This window comes from Acyrthosiphon pisum, chromosome A3 (genome assembly GCF_005508785.2).
Source record: "Acyrthosiphon pisum isolate AL4f chromosome A3, pea_aphid_22Mar2018_4r6ur, whole genome shotgun sequence".
NCBI lineage: Eukaryota > Metazoa > Arthropoda > Insecta > Hemiptera > Aphididae > Acyrthosiphon > Acyrthosiphon pisum.
In genome coordinates this window covers 10,219,576-10,245,047 of record NC_042496.1, presented here as the reverse complement: position 1 = coordinate 10,245,047, position 25,472 = coordinate 10,219,576, and the positions used below count along the sequence as shown (strand labels likewise).

Here is a 25,472-nt window from a genome sequence, read left to right as displayed (position 1 = left end):
GGTCACCCAAGTGTGTTAAAAATTCATTCTTATTTGTTTTTTTAATACTAATTTTTTATTTATTTTAAATATTAAAATGTATTTATTTATTTTAATTTATTATTTTATAATAATTCATTTTTATATAATATTACCTAAATTCTGAAATAGTTACACTTTATTACAAATACCTGTCACTTAAAAGAGGTTATTAATATTATGTTCATTTTTTTATATGGTACTTTATTGATAAAAAAAAAGTCAAATAATAAGGGTTAAAACCGGTATTAACCGAAACCGAAACCGAAACTCGATATTTTTTAAAACCGAAACCAGAACCGAAACCGATAAAATCATAAATGTTCCAGTCCCTGGTTTATGATCTATGGTTATTGCTTAATATTATTGCTGTACGTTCTAGTTTTCCGGTTTTACCCTGTTTTTTAATGCATATTTTAAGAGCATATTTAGTGATGCAATATTTCTTTTTATATGTTTTGTTTTATAAAAGGGCTTTAGTGTTTATTTATTTAAATTGAAAATACATTTTTACACACAAATTATAAATACTTATCTCAATATAATTTTAAAATTGTAATCATTAATTTATAAGCAAATACATTATTAATCAATAATATGTTATTCTGTTCAATTAAAAGTAGAATACCTATCTACTTTATTTTATACACAGTACCTAAAAGGGACTCATGGTAATTAAAAAACTGTAATGTAATAATAACTTAAAAAAAAAGGTTTCAATGGTTCAACCCGTAAAATTGCTCTTAATATACAATGGTCAGATTATATTACAGTCTTACTAACTATGGGGCATGATTAATAAGAAAATTTAAATACAACTTTGATTAATTAGTTTTGTGCTGTCTGGGATAATATTAAATATATTTTATACAAGTTTCTCTTAGAGGAAAAAATATATGTTATTAGGTATCGCAGTCTGTATTGACCACGGTGTATTTGACCACCATTGGTGTAGTTTTACTATTTTGTGCACATATATCAATAATTATACAATATATGAATACAGTGACATATTTTAACAATAAAGATTCTACATAATACTCTATGACATAAATATTATTACATTTTAGTGAAAATTTTATTCTTATCCCATCTTTGTGCTATAGATTGTTGATCAAGTTAAGTTAGCCTTTGAGTTCTGGATCAGTACCATGAATTGCATCATGAAGTTTCTATAAAGTTCATCTATCAATATTATGTTGCATTAATTAGGTATATTTATGGTATTGTTTCATTATATGTTTGCACTTTAAGATTAATAGTTAGGTATAAGTATGCGGTAAAAGTGTAAATCTGCTGTGCTGCAGAGTATTCACAATTTTAAAAACTTTATGCTGAAATAGTATGTTTTATTATTTTATTTTATAACTCTCTTGAACCCTGTAGTTCAAACAACGTTCATTATTATCTTAATATAATATGAATACCTACTTAAACTTTTTAACCGATAAATACCGGATGATCCGTTTAGCGTAACTAAGGCACATATTATAAAAACAACAACAATTTTTAAAAATATTGTTTTTATTTAATTTTAAATACTTACAAAACATCGTTTTTGGAAAAAATTACATTTTTTATTACAAAGCAGAATATGTGTTGGACTTGTTGGTGTACTTAGATACAAAAAAATCAAATTTTGTCGAGTATTTTATGAGTTTTAACTTAAAGTATTTAATGTTTAGATAAGCTGAGCACAGACTACCCCAAAAATGTTCCATTGTCCAATAGTTCACTACTCAGTCTAAACTTAAAATACTTATAACAAAAAAATGTTTGTCCGTAATATGGTATTTATAGATAGAAATAATCAGAATTATATTATGCTTCGGGAGATGAAATAAAAAATGTATGCTGTCATTCGAAAAGCACAAAAATATAATTTTTTCAAAAAATGTTGTTTTAAAACTACTTACAATGATGTAAAAATAATATTTTTAAATATATAATTTAGTTTTTTCTGAAATAATGATTGATTTACGTTAAATAGATCATCCCGTATATTCAATTTATCAAGAATATTTTTGTGATTATTAGATGCGTTTTGGTTAGTTATCACTTTTTTATGTCTGAGAAATTTTCCATTAAAAGTTTTTCGATTTGTTTTATCAACGTTTGTTTCTTAGGTAAAGGGTAGTATATTATAGAATTCTCTGTGCCATTTTAACTTATTATGCGAATGGTAACAAAGTCATCGTAAAATGTACTCCTCCAAGGTGATTTAATGCAATTGTATATTGTACTTGAATGCTTATTTCATTTGAAAAGAGTGTGCTCCACAATCAATAAAGCGATTTGTTTGAAATTGGAAAAAAGAACCATTTGGACATTAAATTGCTTTGGAAATGGATGGTCATTTCATTTTAAAAAATTGAACAATGATCCGATATATTGCATCTAATTTTTGATTCGAAATGATTATTTTATTGCTTAAAATTAAATTAAAATTTTATTTGTTTTTAGATATTAAAAATAAAACGTTCACAAATTATATTATATCATGGTACAAGGTCTGATATTATTGTACTAAATAAAAAATCTATATTTTAAATTAGTTTAATGCTATAATTTTATCATAAAGTGGGTAATGGGTATTGTCGACATTAAACTATATTATACTATTATACCTATACAATACTTATCGGATTTGTATGTTTCTGCATTGAATTTTTAAAAGCATCTCATAAAATGGACAGAAATAAGTAATTGACTAATGACTGAGAGGGCCTGTTTATTTATTTAAATTATTTACGGGCATTGCGCCCAATTACAGCATTTATTTCTAAAGCTAAACATACTTCAAAAATATATAATATTAAAAAAATATATATTTATAATAATATACAATATTTTTATGATAATATAAAAATACGTAAAATACAAATATCGTATACATAATATTACATATGCTTAATAATAATGAAATTGGTAGTAAATTATGTTTTCAATTAGAAGCACCGGAGCTAGCAAGGGGCATACAACGCATAAGAGGTTTATTTGAGCCATAGATCATAATTGATGGAATAATATGAAATGGATATGTTTGATATTAAAAATAAGTTGAATTTTCCCTAGAACAATCGACTCAAATATTTGAAAAATATATGAAAGAATGGAGATTGGTCTATAATTTGAGAGGCAAGAAGCGTCACCTGATTTAAAAATAAAAGTGATGGAGGAGATTTTCCAAAGGTCAGGGAAGGTACCTTCGTCAAGCGAACGTCTGAAAAAAAGCCATAGAGGAAATGATAACACATGTCTTAGGTTATAAAGGAAAGATACCAGATATACCATCAGGTCCTACAGATTTATTTAAAATTTTTCACTTCACATCCTATGTGTTAAGCATTTATATTTAACGCCGTTAGACGTACTTGAAAAAATTGAAAGATTTCTATAAACATAAAAATGAGTACTGTTACTTATTAGTTATTATTTTTGTGACTGCAACGCATCAAGGGAGCATAGCGTATGGTGTTAAAATAACTAAAGTGAATGTATTAACTATTAACAAATTCAGACGGACTGACTAAAAACAAATTTTGATACCCAGAACTCGGAAATGTCAGTGTTATTACAACAATGTAAAACGCCAGTCCTTACCCATTTTTTAAAATAATGAAAAAAAAACACGAAACACTGGACACTTTACAGACAACTTTACTGATCGGAGTGTAGTGTTGAAATCATTCAAATGATTCATATAGGCGGTATAACTTTATATTTCCTAATATTATATGGGTTGTATTATTATAGAAATATTTGATTATTATTATTATCCATTAGTGATTTTGCTATACCTATCCAGTAATCCTTATCCACTAATTGTTTCCAAGAATCGATGTCTCGCCGCACCGAGCAACCGCCGCTGCGCGCCGAGCCGCCGGAAGCAACTCTCACACGCGCACGCACATGTCAATGCATAGCGAAAAACGAAATATATTCTTGTATGCATAACTATAAAAACTGCTAAAAGCGGTAGTAAATTAAACATACTTCCTGAAGTTTGATTGAAATTAAAAAAAAACGGTTGAATTTATAATCTTCTAGACTATGCTCTTTAGGAATCACTTTTTTGATTTAAAATCAGATACGCTCAAAATAAATACAAATATAATGCAAATATTTCATGAGATTTTTGAAAAAAATATCTTAATTTTAAGGGCTATTAAAATTGAAAATCAAAAATCGACTTCCTAAAAAGCCTAGATATTTTGTCAAAGAGTTCATACATGTATTAATAATTTAAATCGGACATTCCGAAGTATGTGTAATTTACTACCGCTTATTGGTCTAAAACGTATGAAAAATACGCATGCTGCAGTCCCCTTAATATTATTTTTATCGACTATGTATATGATTCAATCATTTTTGTATTTTTATGTATTATCGCGTTCCTCCGCACATTATGCTGTTTATACATTTGATGGAATTATAATTTATTTTTCTTAAGATTTAAAATATGAAATGAGAAAATTATACAAATCCTAAAAAATATCATGTTTATCTACACTAGAAAAAAACTAAAAATGCATAACTTAAGCTGCTGTGTAAAAAAATCAATTTGTAAATGACATAAGTTAAATAAATTTACATAATATGTAGGTACCTATATAATATTAAATTTAATAATTCATAATTACTTGTAATTTCGTTTTATAAACAGTACTTTACATTTACATGTATTTTTCAACCATGTACCTACTACCTACCTCTATAATAAAAAGAAATAGTTTCCCCTCTTATATTATACCCAATAACTGAATTCCGAATATTTTAGAATTTATATAATATAATATATATATAATATATATATACAAATTTAATGTTCTATTCATACATTTTTATACACATGCAACTTTTCACCATTACGTAAATTATTATTTTCTATACACAATGTAATTTTCAATATATTTAGGTAAATTTAAAGCTAAATATTTTATACTACGATTGTATGAACCTATTTATATACTGTTCTACTGTACGTCGGTATTGACTTATAAATAATAATACATTATCATGAAATATTATAATATTTGTCAAACTATTATGTTTGAAAACAATTAGTTTAACCTTATTGATAACAAATAAATAAAGCTATACTTTGTATGTTAAATAAAAATAAGTACGAATAGTTGTATATAACTGCTATATAAATAAATTGTAAAATATCCTTAAAAATAAGGCCAACACCGTCACCGATCACAATCGTTTTTCGTATGCAATGATTTATCATTGAATTCAAATTTAACACATTCATTCCAGTGACCTACCCAATGACGATGTACAGTCGAAATCTACTTTACAGTAGAGCGACTTCCTTGTTATTTATTATGTAATGTAAATACAACACAGATCGTAGTTTAGATGGACGATTTCTCGAGTTGTTTTATTATATCTTAGAAATTTGCATATATGTACCAACTACCAAGTTAACACCTGAACGGTAACATATTTAAGAAATGATTTATCATTAATCAGTGATTACTGATTTTAAAAAGACAAAAGAGTCCAATATTTTATTTATCAAAAACATAAACCAAAATAGAATGTAACTTATTTAATATTGATTTATAGCGACATCATTAAGACTAATAGAATAAGGATTATCTACAATATTTTCCTATTATATATATTAATATTGAAAGTTTTCACCTTCCAACAATATGAATTTTAAACTGAAACACTTTTGAAAACATTATATAAATACTGAATAAATATTAAAAAGTTGTTATCGATGATACAAATATCAGAGGAACAATAATATTGAAATATTTAAGATATATTTATTAAACTGTAATAAATGTATGATTTTTTTCAGGATAGGAACCTAATTTTTCAAATAAATCAAGTTTAATTTTATATAGTATATTTATTATATCTCTGTTAAAAATAAAAAAAAAATGGAACATAATAAATTCATGTTATTTAATTAAAAATTTAAACTATGTTAATTAAACATCATATTAAATACTAAGGGCTACAGACTACAACTATGCCTACTTCTCACTCTACTTGACAACTCCTCCCCTAAATTAATTTATGATTTTACTATATAAGTTATAAATAATATATTTATAACAAACTGAAAAATTAATATTTCAATACTGAATATCTACAATTTTTTTTTGTATTATCAATCGCCATAACGATATTTTAGGATTTACTGAAAAGAAATCGCAAAACTTTTTCTTTATTTTTTGTATAAAAGAGAGATACCTAAGTATTTAAATTATAACAAATATTTTTTGTTAGGTACTCAATATAAATATTAAATAATTGAAAGATATAACTTTCGTCGTTAATTTCTAAAAACAGTTCAGAGATCAGTAAAGACAAAACACCTCAAAAAATAATGAAAAAGTTGTACTACCGAAATTAAATTAAATTAAAAATAAATTTCTTTTTAAAGGTATTTCAATTTATTTGAACTATTTACAATTCATAATTTTTCATTGTTTTTAGTTACTTTAATAAATTCTTAAACCACATTTGTAGACGTAAACAAGTCGAAAACCTGTCCGGAAACAGAATTAGTCTGCGTCGCGACCTACTGTAAAGTTTTAATAGGAAGTATTTACGGTCGCGTGGTGAAGTTTGTGTGCATGTAAGGTGCTTTAACATTATCGATGCGGGGCCGTGAGCCAAGTTTCACCTAAAATATTCCAAGTACTGAGAGATAATATATATTATATATATATATATATATGTATATAACCACACTGTCGGTGGTTTACAAAAAAATGTATAATACATCGTGTGTTCGACAGACGGCTGACGATTTACACTAATCAGTACCTAATCATTTATCACTAACTAAGTGGATGACCCATAATAGTGAACCGATATTATACGAACATAATATATTGTACCTTACGGCCGTTCGCTCATCCAGAAAAAAAGGTTAGAAAATGTAACAAATAAACAAATAATTTGTTACTGGTACGACTGATCGTACAGATGTGTTACGAAAAACGCAAAACTTTTGAATAAGTGTTGCAATTCATTATAACGACAGAATAAAAAAACAAAATAACAGATATTATACTGGTACACTGTATAGTATGTGGGACTAGAATAAGTTTGATAGATCTGGATCGCTATTTTTCCCTCCACCGCTAGATAATATTATATGATACGACCGAAGTATGCCGATAAAAAATTATTCTCTATTTTCTGATAGCTTATGACTAAATTAAGTAAGTAAATAAGTTTCCTCGTACAAAATAAAATTGTATTGGGATTTTTTGTTAAACTTGAATTGGTTATAATAATTGGTTGATTTATTAAATCACTTCATAGATTAAGAAAAGTTATTTAAAAAATAGATAATATGTATTCAAAAGAATTAAAGACAGTTCATATAAAAACACCCACCAAACACAAACATACAACACATCATATTGTTTGCGCATTAATTAAAGTTGAAAGGTTACCTATACCTGTTTGTATATATATATACAATATATTATGTATTATTATATTATACTGTACGGCCGTAGTATTAATATTTTGATATGAAACGGCCTTGACTTTTAAATTAATTAAACCACGAATAAATTAAACCAAAACATATTATTATATTTAGTTGATACACTGCACGGTTTTTGAATCGTTTGTTTTGTATATTTTGCGTTTACATTCTTTTAACCGTTAGCATGTTACTTCAAGGTTCTCGATAATTTGTACACATTAATGGTGGTATATGCGTATACGGCTATGCGTGATATAAACTTAATTACAATTGAATAATAGATAAATATTAAATATTGTAAATAGTTGGACGTTTCGCGATGTGACGTACCACAGTCCGCAACTGTACGGTTGTTCCCAAGACAATAACAAAAAAAACCTAATGATAACGACATGAACATTTCTCTCAAAGTGATGTTAAGCTGATGTCTTGATGAATAATTCTACTTATAATAATTTGGATCGTCGAACACGATACGATTCAGACCGTCAGCGGCGCGAGCGTTATAGTTTACGATTTGGCGTTCCGGTCACGTTCTACAGTCTTAGAGCATCGGCACCGGGACGTGTACATCTTCAGTGTTTGCCATCGTGTTTTGCGGAAAATTTCTAACGAAAAACTGCGAGCCGGCGGTGACAAGACGTAGTTAGTTGAAGCCTAACCTTAAATGGCGTTTTTGTTTTGGCATCGAATTCATCGCTGTGGCGTCGTCGTGGTTGTCGTCGGCGCGACGGTGCGTATATGGAATGAAACGGCCGGGGAACGCGTAATATTCGTTATATCCTGCGCAGTGCATCGCTCATGCTGTCCTGCTACTCCTGCCACCACGTCGGCACAATCCAAGCGGCTCGAAATCATTTCCGAACAACGCTAATCTCACTTAAGATTCAATTTGCCGTTTGCGCGGAAACCAGAATTACGGGACTTTATTGCATTCTGTGTTTCCGCGCCGATATCGGTAAGGCCTGAAAATAACAAACGTATTGATACGGATTTGCTATAGACGTATATTTCATCTATTTATCATACTCGAATAAGAATTCATTATACGCAAAAATATTGTTTTAAAACATAGATTACAAGTTTTATTCTAGTTATTTTGGTATTTGTATGCTTGATTTTCGCAATAAATTAATAAAATATAAATAAAAAATTGGTATTTCATTTAAATATTGCATTATAAGTTCTTGTTCAAACTTAATTTCGAATTGATTTCGTAATTTTGGAGAAGCTTGCAAACTTAATACTGTAAATATGTGAGTTACAATAAAGTAGACATGATGATTGAGTTCCATTTCAATTTTGATCCGAGCCAAACTTCATGATATAAACACCAATTATTCATCTTCCTGTACTTTCGTATAATTTATAATAACATTTCATTGCGATTCACGAAAACGCTCACCATAATTTTTTTATTTAAGTTTATGTTTATACTCGCGTTTAAAAGATTAAAATATTATAATTCAACACCCGTTTCACATAAATCACGTCATCCAACATTTCTTTCTGTTAGTTTATTATTTCACAATATGGTGAACTTGGTCGGTGAGTCACAAAATAATTTAAAACTTTGTTTTAGAATTTGATGTTGACAACTATACTATATGTCAAAACACATTATTAAGCTTGTCATTATTTTCAAGCATCACATTTTAAAGAGTCTCTCACACTATATATGAGTTTAATTTATAACTACTTATGAATTTAGATTCAGCTTGAGTTGGTGAACTAAGAATAAAATCTTTGATCACAAATTTGCATACTTAAATTCTAGTGTCTCACAGTTTGAAATGTAGAATCAAACACAATTAGTGTATACATTGTGAGCCAACGGTTATTAAGAACGTTGGTTTTGGAGATATTTTGATATCAAAGTGCGACGTATTGAATTATTTAACGACGACACGAGTGCAACTTCGTAAACGACAATAGTTGGTATACTTTTGTAATAATTTTATAAGGTGATAGCTGTTTAATTTCACTATGGGCAAAATATTGAGCGAAATAATTTATTGTGTCTGAAAATAAAATAAGAGAACGTAATATAATGAGGGGAGCCACAACAACAAGCTTCGAACTTTCAGTTGGTGTCTGTGCTCACGCAGTTTATAAGTATTGAACCATAATATATTAACTGCAGTGCCAGTTAGGCGCGGTACTAACATTTATGGTGACAGTAGGTCGAGTATATATAACGACCACTTCCGGAAATCATATCCGGTGTTATAAATCACGGTGGCTAGGTAGGTATATGACGCGCGCACTGTATAATAAACAGGTAAGTCTATATCTCTCAGAAAACGGGCGCTGTTTGCGAAAATAAGAAAAACCAGAGGTCGGTTTGGATTGCAGTTGCGGAGTCGGTATACCGCGGTCACATAATATTATATTGTGAGACACTGCGTGGCCATCGCGCGCCCACGATAATATTATTATCAGGGCTCGGGACTCTTAGCACTTAAAATCATTAAAATATGAACTTGAAAAATCATTATGAGAACTCAAACAAGCATTTAAAAAACTTAAATTTAAGAAAAATATTAAATAAATAAAAAAAAATTTCTTTTTACACGATAAAATAGGTACTAAACTTAATTTGTATAGCTGTATAACAGTGTTTTTGATTTTAATTCTATCAAAAACAACTTTTCAGGAGAAAACCATAAAAAATAGAAAAACTGGTCAAAAAAATCAAAAAATTCAGAAAAACTGGAAATAATCATTTTTTTGTTGAAAAAATCGTGGAAAAGCAAAAAAGGCACTTTTAAATTTCATAATTGAACGTGTTGTAACATGACATATATTTTCATAGCGCTCTGATACATTTTAAGTCGATCCATAAAAATAAGCAAATGCTTAAAGCCCCGAGCCCTGATTATTGTCAATTAATAACAAACATGAAATAAATGTCTACCGCCTGACCTGGCTGAACCGTCGTAGTTGAACAGCGTAAGTCCGGCCCGCGTGAACAGGACCGCGTTGAGCGCGAGGGCCAGCAACCAGAAAATGCCGACGGCGATTGCCGACTGCGTGGTGGGCCCCAAGAGGCGGAGCAAGGAGACCCTAGGATTGCCGGACGACGACATCAGCGTGTCCCTGTACCCGCTGAACAAACGGCTGGTGTGGATACTGGATGCTGTGAAAAGATAACACAACCGATGTGCAATAATATATTATCATAATTTATAACATGTATTATTTTAACTATACTATTGTTACATTGTTGTTTTGTACGATATCCTATCGAATCAATATACTATTAACCGAGCAGTAATTCCGTGTGCATGTGTCTGAACATTTTTGTGTCTCAAAAAACTGCTCTGTACAATTTCGTCAGAATTTCGTATCCAGGGATTTTTAATTAAATGAATTCAATGGTAAAAGTCTCATGTCCGGAAAATTCGAGTTTTTGAGTTATGCTCGAGAGCTTGGAAAATTTACAAAATCTGATATATTGATATTTGTTATTTGGTTAAAATATTTAGAATATGTGTTTCTATGAAAAAAAGTCAATTATGAAAGTAATGTTAGTTACGTGGTATTGCCATGATATTCACGATGTATTAAGAGGAAAAGTATTAATTAATAAATAATATAGGTCATGTACTAAATAATTATTATATTATTAAATAGTATTAATAATATATATATACACGAAATGGGCGCGTATTACGCCAGTGTTAACATGTAATTGACAGTACCGACAATTTGGCAGCAATAGTAGTCGGTAAGGTTGAACATTTGAGTATGCTGGTGTAGACTTACGAACACCAGTATTTATGCACGGGATGTTGCATATCATGATTTTGAGAACAAAAAGAAAAAGCCGTTTAAAAGTATTTTTACCACATGAAAATCATTGTCACATTCTTAAATATAGTGTGGAAAGAAACATTAAATAGTACAGACTGAGTGTACTAATAATTGTTATTATAATATACAAAATAATCACCAACAAATAGATTTTGATGATACTACTCTTTTCTTGGTTATTCCAGACGACTTGACTGATTTCAACTTGACCTAAATTTTTGTGAAAACTCCGATTTCATTAAACTCATCGCAAATTTAATCCTTGAATAAAACATCTTTATTTTTGTTTTGTTATGAAAAAAATAAAGCAAACAAATACTTATTCTTTTGAAAAACTGAACCCGAGCTAAGCTCGGTCACCCAATAATATATTATTATTATTATATGAGAAAGCGTTATTATTATTATAATATTATATTAATATGCAGGTATTCACGGCTGTTGTTGTAGTTGGGCCGGATTAGAATAAGCATTGACGTCCGAGAGGGTTACGGGATAGATGCCGTTAGGGACGACTCGATGATAGTATATAAATATTTTTTGTTTGACCCGTATAAGTTTTAAATAAATAATAAAATGGTTTAATTTCCAAAGTACATTGTGCACTGTCAAAAATAAACATTATTTCATATCGAAATATTTATTTTGTACGAATAAAAAATTATATTCTTAATAAATTATATTATAGATATACGTCTCGTGTATTATGCAAAGACAAACATTTTAGTTTTTGAAATATTTAATAATTATACTGTTTATTTTACCACTTTCAATATTGATATTTTTATATTTTTTTGCCAATCGCTATACTTACTAAAATTTACTTTCTACACGCTTATAATACAAATATACAATATACACTACATGCTAAAGTTCAAAATATGTGATAGCTGATATTATGCGTTATAAATTAAATATATACGTTTTGTATACCTATTTGAAGATATAGGTTCCTAAAGTATAATAGTATGAATAATAATTTATGATGTACTAATATTTAGTATGAATTCTAACACTTATTGCTTGGGTATTAAATATAGTGTGTTCGAAATGTTCCAGTGTATAATATAACTTATAGTTCATTTTCTATGGCATAGGTAGGTACATAAATATTTACAACCGGGTACAGTGTACCCGGTACACATAATATTATTATGATCGATTGGAAATCAAGCTGTCAACAGTTTGTCTTATCACATTGTAAAAATAATACAGTAAAATATGAAATTGTTTCACCCCCTTTCAAACTATCGAACGAAAAAAGGCGTTACTACGTATCGGTATCGAGAATTATAGGGTTATTATATCTACTGGGAAAGTCCCGGGAATGTGACTTGGCGAAACTTTGGGTTGGTCCACTTGACCTGTGAATGCTCGGTAATGTAGAAAAATAGACGATGGCAAATTACTATTTATTAAAAAATTAATAAATTATGTATATAGTATATTATTATTTATTATATATTAAAATGTAATAATTAAATACCATACATAGTTACATTATAAGTGAAAAATAAATGATATTGTAATCGATAAAAATATGCAGCAATGCTATAAACGACATATTTAAGTATAGAATAATTGAAGTTGCATCATGTACGTCACTTTTATATGTGAATTTAAAATAGTAGGTTAAAACGTGACAAAAATTTGAAGATAATTGATATTTGGTACCTAAGTGGTAATATTAGCATTCACGTGGAGCCTATCACAGTGGTTATACAATGTCATGTCAAAGTGTTCTAGCTATAGGTGTAATAACACAACAAAAATACATAGAACTAAAACTGAAGACCCAATACATACTTTGAGCATAATTTATTATCTATCAACTTAAACATTATGTTGAAGATTAATAATATAATTAAATTGCATAATAACCATTCACATTTTACTTGATTTACCCGACTAGCATGAATAATTACGTATTTCATATTTCGTATTTATTTCAGCATGCATACCGTTGCTTTATTTTAATAAACAATATTAATAATAAAATCGTTCTATTAACTGTCTGATAACTGATTGAATAACAACCTCCTACTATTTTTATTTTTATTTTTTATAACCACTGTCGATTTTCACCATAAATATAACTACTATATAATAAAATAAAATTATACAGCATTGGACATTCAATGAACATGCTCAAGATATCCAATTGTTCTACAGATAATAATAAGAACAAAGTGATATTCTTTAAGAGATTGCCTAAGCTTATTTAAAATATAATATTCTTTTCAATTTTTTTTATAAATCTTTCAAAAATTCCTTTCTTCTTAAAACAACACGTCTTTACGTATATTATTCATCATAAAATACAAAGATTTGAAAATATTCTGTGCACATTTTTACTTAGATAATATTATATAACACATAATACTCTTTGTGACATATTCTATTGATATTATTCTTACTTATGTTTTATTATTGTCTAAAATATTTTATTTTTATAATCGATGGCTATACACTATAATTGAAGGATAAATAATCCTTTAATAATAATATCTTATTCTTATTATTAATACAGTACAACTTAGAAATAATTATTTGTTAATATTTAATATATTATTTTTCAAATAATATTCTATGAATAATTAATAAATTTAAATAACTAAACAAAGTACTCTTTATAATATTTTCTATTCCCATCTATTGATAATATAATAATTCATAATGCCATCCCCCGACTGGGCATGACAGTAACCTACGGGTGCCCAACTTGAAGTTCTGCCAAAAACCAAAAACACACTTGTTTACCAAACCTACAGTACCCACCCCCACACTTGAAAAACCACCCAATGGCGTAAGTTGCCATGGGTTAATTAATCAATAAAAAAATTTATATGTCAATTTTTGTGGACATTTTTAGCCATTTTTTAGAGCTTTTTTCGACGATTTTTAGAGCATTTAAATCCGGGCCCTAGTAATAACACAGTTTTCCAGCTTATCGAATAAACCGAAAGATAACGATTTAATCGATACATTTTTTCCGTTTTATTGGGTTTTAGTTTTACAACTCAGTAATTTCAATTACTTTATTCACATTATAATTTCGGATACCACTTTGAAACGCGTCTTGTAATTTATTCTATTAATAAATTACCTTTTATGCTCTCGTACAATCGATAAAAGCTGATTTTTTTTTTCGTTCAAAGTTATCTCTGATACGTCACGTCCATAAATTTATTTCTGGACATGGATATTTCCACCGGAAATGTGTGTACGAGGTAAAAATGGGACGACAGAAACAATAACGATGAGTCGAGACGACCGTCGTCGGCCGAATGTGATTACGCGGCGTAGACGTCGGTTGAAAAATTACGCGATCCCTTAAGGATTACCGCGTGGATATATCAATTCCAACGTCGCCAGCAGTGATGGGATGCGTAGTACAATATAATGGAACGGTTTACGCGTTTCGAAGGCTGCGCGATTCTATGTAAATCCGTTCGAGACCCAATATAAAGTTCCGAATATAAGCGGCCGAAATCGTACCGGAGAGGCGATATTTTATTGTACGGCAGATAGACGTTCTCCTTTGATTTCGATTCCCCGTGAGCCACACACACAGACAAAATGCCAATCATTTTACGATCGGCAATTAAATATTATATATTGTTATTATTATTGTTGCTGCAGCGTCGTATCGGTAGACGATCGTGGCACCGATCGTGGGGGGGGGGGGGGGAGGCTGGAGGGTAATGGCGAAACTTCGATGGTTTTGTATTCTAAGTAGAAGAGAGACAATTAAAACCGATACGCAGCTGATACGACTGTAATAAATACGTTTCGCGTTGTTCGTTCCCTCCACGATACCACGAAAAATTAATAAAAATTAACGACACGCGGCGATTGCTTCATCCTTGTCACCGCTGCTAATCTGAGCGAAAATTAACGCACATGATGCATCGGCTGCGATGTGGATAATTATTTTGTTTTTCATATTGTGTTCTTGCGCTATCCACCGTTAAATCGTTCATAATTTATTAAATAATTTAATATATCTCCACTGCGGTCTACGATGCATGTTTTTGTTTTGAACACGGTGGTAACTGCGTTAGCAATACTTCTCTACAAAGCATTACCATCTTGTGGCACATGTTTTTATATAATAATAATAATAATTATCATTATATCGACGTAAGTGAAAAAAATGCTTTAGTGTTAAAATAAAATTTGAGTCGACTCTCCTTCGATGTTTCATAACTACCTAATTCTGTTTCAAAGTATTTTTAAACAGTGGCTAAATAATTAAAATACAATAGTATGTTGTTCAATTATTAAGTTATAAACGTGCGTAGGTTTGTCATTCAGCAATGGCAGATATATTAGTTTTTTTGTCTATGATTTAAAATATTAAATCATATCTTATATGTATAATGCACTTACATGAGATATTCTAACAAAAAATCAACACAATAAGCCAACACCATTTTTTTGCAGATGAAACAGCTGTGTTGTCGTACAAGGAACTAGTCACAAGACATGCTATTGTAGCAAAAAAATGGTAAAAAAAAAAATGTTGACCATGTACAAATTATATATAAATCGTATATGATTTCCTGTCATGTTATATTTCGCGTTATGTCAGAAAATGACATTTAGTATTTTTGGTCTATCTAGGAATAGAAAATTTCATTGTTTCAATGTATACCGTTTTTTTGTTTGAAACAAAATTAAGAAACAAAATAAATCCAAAACTTTGTACTTAAGGTTTTTAAACAGGAACAGATTGTATTGTTGTGTTTTAGTTAGGAATGAAACAAAATACTGAATATGATTTCTGCTGTGAAATAAAATAAAAAAAACAAAATAAATCAGAAACTTTACACAAAACATTTTAAGCAAGAAATAGTTTATATCGTTGTTGTTATAAAACAAAATCAATAAATGAATTAAATCTTAAACTTAAAACAAAAATGATAATGCACATAAATTAATTACTTCATATTATTATATATTTATATACTATCTAGTATGCTAGTATACAATTTATACCTATTTTACATTTTTACAAATATAAAATAAAATAATAAAAAAAATATTAAATATTAAAATATTTTATAAATAAAAATATAGAATATCTGAAACTTACAGAATTGTATGTAATAAAAAAAATTTTTAAAAACTTTTTTAACAAGACTCTAAATTAAAACTTTTTCAAAACATATGTATTGTTATAAACATACATTAATTAACTAACTAATCTAAACTAATAGAAAAAAAAAACCTAACTACATACAGTGGCACCCCCCCCACCCCGGGCAAAAAAAATTGTAATATATTATTGATGAATTGTAATATATTCGTAGTTTCATTGTTACGCTCTGAACTTAAAGTAGGTATACAACTGTGTGAAAATTATAATAATTAAATAATTATATTGATAAGTGTTTGAAAAGTTTTGTAAACTACCTATGCTGCTTTTATATTCCTATAGCTACTAATTTACTGTAATGTAAAAGTAAACTGTAAATTGTTAAAAAGTTGTTTAAAATAATATTTATTTATAGCAATTATTAATTATCCATATATACACAGACATACGTCATAATATATATATATATATATATATATATATATATATATAACATATTATGTTTACGAAAAAAAGTATTGTAATAATTATTATAAATCGGAACCTGTAAACTTTCGAAAATTATCCAGTAGCGTTATTCCATTTTATTTACTAAACAAATATACCATTACCTTCCTGTGTAGTGTGTTCGACAATATTATTTTCCTGTTTCCTCTAATTTTAAAACAAGAAACAATTTATAAATTGTAATGAATAATTATTTAAAAATAGTAACTACTAACAATTTATAAATATTAATCATTCTTATATCTCAAATATTTTACATAGTCTTATAATGGAGGGGTGAATAATTTAGAATGAATGATAGCTAGTTGAATCATAGAACTTTTAAAAGTAAGTAGGTATATCATAAAAATAGTAAAACAAATAAATATTTGTATAATTTTTTTCTGATAAATATATTTTTTTAGTAAAATGTGTGCTCAAAAAGTTGCAAACATTTTTGATTGAAAATTTTATTTTAATTTTACGGTTGTCTGTTGTTACTACAGAAGGCTAATTTTTTATTTTTTATTAATTTATTTCAACGTTAAGAAAAACAAAAAGTGAAAAAAATTGCAGGCATTTATAATACTAAATATAACAAAAATTGGTAAGTATACCTTATATAAGACATAACATTAATAATTCATATAATACACTTATTATTTAAACATTATTAATTTTATGTAAAAAGTGTGCGATGATCATAGTCATTCAAACAGGGAAAACATAATATTTAACTTGAAATGTGAATGGTGTAGTATGATATAATTTAACTTAAATTTACATCTTACTATATGCCATTTGCATAATTGTTGCTAGAATAAACAATAACTGGTCAAATGACTATGGTGTTGGACTAGGGCAATTAAACACAATATCGTTAGCGAATCGATTTTGCGTTATTTTAATTTGTTGTCCATGGGAAACAATTTAAAAATATGTTTTATTAAAAGAAAAAAAACCAAGAAAGTCATTCTACTGTATAGAACTTTAAGGTACATTTGGATTTAGGTAAATGTGCTAGACGTGTTTTTTGACTTCAATAATAGATCATTGCACACAAAATAACGATTTTTAGCGGAAAAGAATACAGTGTCAGCTTCTATTTCTAAGTATTTTCTATAATGTATTTCTTTTAATATTTGTAATTTATTGTTCTTAGTTATAGTATGGTAGGTGGTAGGTACTGTAGAATATTTGAACTGAGTAAAGAGGTCTGTACACTCGTGACTCGTTGTATAAATACCTAGCTTAATATTGATCTAAATATTTTTAGAACATAATTTTGCAAACTGGTAGTTAATGCGTATAATATTACCATATTTACCTAATTTTTTTTTTGTGTTAGCCGATTATTTTGTGCCGTTATGTAATTTTTACTTTTGAACCTCCCAAAGTGCCAATAGGCAATAAAGATCCAATTTTCCACCAGATTTCACCCTCAAAGTTGAAGATTTAAGGATTTTTACACTGTTCCAAAAGATAAAATATTATATTTTTTTACCTTTATTGTTTGGTTTTCTACCTAAATATTTTTTTTTTCACGAAATTATCTTAAAATTAAAGCTTGTAGTTGACCTTTGATGTATTGTTTAAAAATTATTTAAAACAGCAAAATAGTAATCCGAATATTGTTAAAAAATATATACCATTAAGTATCAGATTTTTGAAGTGCGAATGCATCACTTAAGTTAAAATATAATTCATTGCTACATTTAATATAATTAAGTTGTTTTGTCCTTAGATTATAATAATTGTTGAAGTCGTCTATCTTCATTTCGCTTACATTATTCACTAGCAACGATCTTAACTCATATTAATTGTTCACTAAATAAGATAAATTTAACTTTGTAGTTTAGTGTGAATTGTATTTATAGTTAATTACAAATTGGTGATATAATACAATTAGTGTGATTTATAATATAGATTCGTATTGTTTATTTAAATTTATATTGGTATTTTGAAGTTTATAAACATTTTTTTATTTAACGTATTATATAAAAGTTATAAGAGAATTAATTGAAAGTTTACTGAATATTCATTTTGAAATTAAATAATGCAGGAATCACATTATTTATTCTTGAAAAACATAGATTGAATCGAACGAACCACAACTTTGCCGTTAACTGCTTTTTAAACAAAGTTATGGAGGTTCGAATAAATCATAACGACGTAAAAGTTTTTAAATCATTCTTGATTAAATCCATCGTAGACAAAAGTTATTATTAAGTTATAATTGGGGAATCGGTCACTACTCACATTGTCATTGTCTTTACTGCCTTTATATGAAACACAGTCATGGATTGAGGAGGAATTTTTACGTTTCATTTTTGTAGGTATAGTGAAAAAAGATTATTTGTTTGCTTACCTATCGATTAAATTTCAAAAATCGATACCAAATAGTTTGTATAGAACTATAAATGCTGACATATAGTATGCGGTCTAACAGCAAACGCGTTATACTGGCCGCTGTCATTGGCTTAGGGTGTGGTCTATCTGCACCCGACCGATTTTTGCAAGGACCATCTTTGATATACCTATACGGTAAAATCTCTTTCTTTTGGTTAACACTGGTATCTTTAAGACCTTATATTTTAGGACTTTTGATAACAATGTTTTGTTATTTCATAAAAGTATGGACTGAGACCAGTGACTGCTCTATGGGGGGGGGGGGGGGGCGTCTTTTAAGTTAGAAGTCTTAAGTTTTTTGCCCAGGGGCCCCAGAAAATCTTTCGCCGTCATCGAATATTTTGGCACTCACGCAGTCACACACTCTTTTATTTAATCTTAACTCATAAGCAGTGATGAATCAAACGCTCATTTTTTAATTGGTAAAAATGTTTTGGTGATCAGTTAAAATGTCCAGTGTTGTAAGTGTGAAAGTGAGATGAATTCGTACATACGTTAGGAACAGAGCATTTCTTTTAAAATTATTTACCGAAAATTATAGACAGCAAACTATATTGGTAAACCGCATATTGTATTCGTAAATTCACCGGTAGACAGCATACTAATGGCAGCCGAACTAAAGGTAGGTACTATGGAAAAGTTAACTGTCATTATTATACTGTGAGTATCTTTACATACTGTGCAATATTATCAAATTATCTATTTTATTAAATTTAAACAAATATAAACCATATCGGTTCTTAATAATAGTGTACAAAATAAAGTAATGTTAAAATGAAATTATTGTATAATAATAACACTTATTATTGAGTGTGGTACAACGATATAGACAGGTCTAGTTTGATAGATATCGAATACATAACTTTATATCATGATATATGGCAATATCGCGACAGCGGCAAGCAAAGCGTTATCGAACACGTGAATAGTTCATTATTACCTATATAATAATATAGTCTATATAGTTGTACCTGTACGTATCTATAATAGTGCCTATATAACTATATAATAATATATTTCAGTATATCATAGTTACAAACTGTTATATTATGTGATAAAAGATAACTATTTTCCATAGACCCCTAACATTAATTTTCAAGCAATCAACAATAAATAGACGATAGTAGGTAGGTACCTATTAATTAGTTTGTCGTGGTGATCAGGGTAGTTCGTCTGATAGATTTTAAATACAATAATAATTACTGAGCCATAAATGTTTGCATTTTCTGGTTCGAGTTGTGGTGTAAACAGCGCATGTACTTCGGTATATTATCAATATTACCTATAGGGCACCCATATTAAAAAATAAATAAATATGATAAGTTATTAGCTACCTGTTGTATTCATTTCAAATGTAATAATATTTTAGAGAAAGTTATTTAAATTATAATTTATATTTAACTAGACGATCAATCCCGTCGTTTACAATTCTATAATAAAATACTCAATACATTATACTATATGTGTACAATTTATAATACACATAATATATATTTGTATAATTGTATCACCACAACCGTGGTATGTTATTATGAAATATATTACACTATAGGTATAGTGTAACCGAGTAACTAACTATACACTATAGCCTATAGGCGCATTTGAGAATATTATGACATTAATAATTGTATACGACCGAGACGTCGACTGGCATAAATTACCGACTTACAAAGTATACTTGATATATCATATTATATGATACGAAATACTATTGAAACGCGTATTGGTGCAGCCGTGTCGACAATGATCATAATACAAAATAATAGTGTGGATAAATGATTGTTACTTACAACAAGGCCCGAACAATTTTCGAGTTTACAATATCAATGCATTGTTTGGACAATCAATATTTTACGACCGTTAATAGTATGCGTATACGATTATATTAAATTGATATTGTATCCAGCCGGCGATTAAAGCTCGGCGCTCACCACCACGTCGATATGTGATATGGCATATGTCCAAACCACACTTTGTTTCGCGTGAACAGTTTATGGCTGTCGTAAATTAGATATGATGTCGTGTGATCCGAATATCCGATAGGAGGACCCGAGGGGGGTTTTATTTTTTAAAGCTTCACAACGATGAGGTATATTATATATTTATATATCGACCCCTTCCTATAGAGACACGGACGTGACGAGCGGTGGCCGTTATAGTACCTACGCTTACGCACGTGTTTGCGCGAAAATATAATAATAATAGTAATCATAAAAAAAACATACTTCGCCCAACTAATGAAATAACGCTGTCCGAGGACGGTGTTACAACGCAGTTGATCAAACACTGAAAATTAATTTATTACTGGCGGCCTAATAGATTTTCATAGATCGAGTGTTGTATACATAGTGGTATAGTGTAATAATATGTGTTATGTGTATATAATGTATATAATATATATATATTATATATGAATTTCAATAATTTCGTTCGTTTATAATGTATATATATATATATACACACATGAATTTCGGTGATTTCGTTCGTTTAACCGTCATAGCCCATAGTTCTATAGAACGTGTCAAAATAATTTGAATTTTTTTTGCTACGTGTAACAACGTAGTAAAGACTTAATTGATTTTGGCGTTGGTATTATTATTTCATGACATGAAAAAACGGTTTTTAAACTAAATAAAGCAACACTATATAAATATTATATGCTATTAACCGACACATTGTTTTTCGGTTAAAAAAATATAATTATAATATGCGCAAAAAGCGTTTGGTATTGTCGTTGCCATTGGTGCGGTGATTATAGGTTTGTGGTGGGAAAACCACCTCTTATGTTTCCTTTTGATTGATGGTGATTGGTGGGCGACCATTGTCTCTCATTCGAGATGTTCTTTGCAATCTATAGTTAGATGCCGATGACGATGCGCATATTCTCCGCGAAATAATGATTTTCTTTTTGTATTGACAAACATTTAAGCTGAGACACGGATACCCATCGTTTTTTTTTTAATCCATTGGGTTTTATGGTGATGATATTTATAAACGTAATAAATTATAACAAAATATCTTTGTTGAATACATTTAAAATTAATGTTAATCCTGAAAACCATCTGAAATATTATCATAATTTACTAGGTATATAATATGATAATATCGATCTTAAACCAAAAAAATGTTTATGTGACATCATATTGTCTTGCATAAAATTATAATTATTTTAATTTTTTAAATACGATTCACAACTAACTTAATCATCTAAATGATTGTTGTGTAAATTGTCAGAAGAACATAGTAAATTTTAGTTTTTTCAAAAAAATATTAGTTATATAAACTTATATTTAAACCTTTAAATAAATAATCAGTTATAAGATACAAAATATCAATAATAAATGCATAAGATAGCTTAATACGTCTAATATTAAAACATAATTTTATGATTTTTAGAAAGGGCCAGAAAAAACCATTGTTTTTAGCATTAAATAGTATAATAATAAATCAAAAAAAATTAACAAAATAATAACTCTTAATTGGGTACAACATATTATTATATTTTTAAATAAATTAGTTAGTGGGTAGTGGGTACATTACATGTCGGTTATGATTTAAAACATAAGTTTTTGTAAGAAAAAAATATTTTGATCATATATGATATCATATGGATATGCAATATGCATAAATTATTAGTATCAATAAAAAAATAAAATTTAAAAATATAAGTTAATTAAGAGTAGGTCATTTTATGACCTATTATTATCTATATTTTATGACGGTAATTTCGTTAGAAATACTGATTAAATGTTTTTGTGGAAGCAAAATATAAATATTTCATCTCAAATGATAGTACCTACGATACATTTCAAACTTAAAATTAACATATTATTCAAAATACAAATAATTTCGTATAAACTCTACTTATATACCTATTATTATATTGTTTCAATATCAAAGCGACAAGCATTTTAGCCAAAATCTAAGTTCTGTTACACATATTATGGATTAAATACGTAATATTAAATATACATCGAATCTGTATAAACTTTTAACAGTTGATAAATATGTACCTATAAATTAGTTATTTAATATATTTGGTATGCATGTCATCAATTCAGATCAAATATAATATTATATTATGTTATGATGTATATTTTTAGTAACAAATATGATTATTTTTTATTTATCAAAGAACAAAGAAACAACAGATGTATCTTAACATTTAAATCACGCAACTTAGTCATGCGATTTCAAACAATTTTTTTCCCAATGTTTATGATTTTAAGATTATTTTATAGGTATGCATTTTAATATTTTCCAACCAATTAGTTAAAATATGTATAATTTTTCATTTTTGAATTCCTTCAACAAAAATATTGTATTTACTATTAAGTATTAAACTTAATCTATAAAATATTATAATTTGTGTGAAGTAGGTAGGTACAAAAACTGAAATAATTTAATGCTTAATAACAACATATTATCGTGAAGTCTCATGAAACTTTTTTTTTATTTTTACAAAATTAAAAGTTATAATATAATAATTAAGGTGTTTTTGAAACCTTGCGTGATCTAAACACAAAATATTATTTACCTGTTTGGGTATTTTTCTATGATTACGTTATACGAATTTTATTTTGATGTGACGCTAGTATAATTTTTAACTGTTTATTACTGCAACATAATATAATAAATTATGTTATTCGTACAGAAATCAGAGACTAAAAACTAATTAAATTTCCGTTTGCTTGAGCTATCAAGTATGTGTTTGGATCATAGTATTTTTTTCTGTACATTATTCATGTATGGACTACTTTAATATTCTAAAAATTAAGATTATAAAAAGTACATAAAATATTCCTATGGCAATTATAAAATCAAATTTGAATTTTTAAACGAGATGGAATAATAAACATGTTTAACTTTTTCTTGTATCTTTGAATAGGAATAATTCATTTTATTAAAAATGTTATAATATACACGGTTTCAAGCATAAAACTATTAAAAAATATCTTGAAATCATTTTTAATTTGAAAATAGTTTTAGATTCTGAGTGAAACGATGAATGCATTGATTTTACAATGATGTGTGTTTTTTTTTATTTTTTTATTTTTGTGTCTGTCATCATTTTTTAGGACAGTAAAAATGCTTAGATTTTCTTCAACAGTGTCATTACTGATAGGAAAGTGAATCTAGTTGATACTTTGGGGGTCAAAAGTAAAAAATTCCCAGTAGTTTTCAAAAGCGCCGTAAAAAACAAAAGAAAAATTAAGGAAAACCGGGAATTTTCACGCAAAATCTGTTTTCGAGAAAATTGACTTTGGTTTTTGGTACAACTCTTAAACAAATGACCGTAGGTACATGAAATTTTGACTGAATGTTTATATTAGCATTTTCTATGCACCATAACATTTCCCAAATGTTTTGACTTATTTAGCGCTCATTACGGACATTTTTAGTTTCCATTTTTTTTCTATAAATATCAATAAAATTTTATTTGTTGGTTAAAAAAGCTTGAAAATTTAATAGAAGGATCCTAGTATACTGTTTCAATGGCAGATGAAAAAAATTAAAAATCCGTAGCCACAATTTTTTTTTTATAAGCATCTAAAGTTCAAATATTGATAAAATACGTATAAATGACGAAAATTTGCAAATTATTTTGAGTTAGAAATTCATGAAAAATTTCCTTTTTAAATCTACGATTTGAAAATGTAATACACGATTTCTCATAAGTTTTTCTCATAAGTTTTTCAAAAAAAAAAAGTCTACAAGCAAGTCAAATTAAATTTTTATGAACGTTTGAAATTCATATTTTTACAACATATGATATTCACTCGATTTCTCATGTCACGATTTTCTTATTTTGTTGTAATTAAAAAACGAATGAAAATTTCACTGAATGTTTATTTAGCATTTTCTATGCACCATAACATTTTCAAAATATTTTGACTTATTTTCAGCTCTTTACGTACATTTTCAGTTTCCATATTTTTTCTATAAATATCAATAAAATTTTATTTGTTGGTTAAAAAAGCTTGAAAATTTAATAGAAGGCTCATGATATATCGTTACAATAGCAGTTGAAAAATATTAAAAATACATAGGCACAATTTTTTTTTATAAGCATTTAAAGATCGAATTTTGACAACATTTATTAAATTTAAAATTGAATAGTTATTTTGTAGTTAAAAATTTATAAAATGTTCAACTTTTATATCTAAG

The 25,472-nt window shown here is 27.9% G+C and overlaps 1 protein-coding gene across 1 annotated transcript in view; it reads right to left on the bottom strand.

The window, feature by feature from the left end:
- Positions 1–25,472, bottom strand: part of LOC100568668 — a 108,593-nt gene that overhangs the window by 26,742 nt on the left and 56,379 nt on the right. Inside the window, exon 3 of the mRNA XM_029491700.1 lies at positions 10,418–10,631. Within this exon, the coding sequence (XP_029347560.1) occupies positions 10,418–10,631 (214 nt within the window). The remainder of the gene's footprint in view (positions 1–10,417; positions 10,632–25,472) is intronic.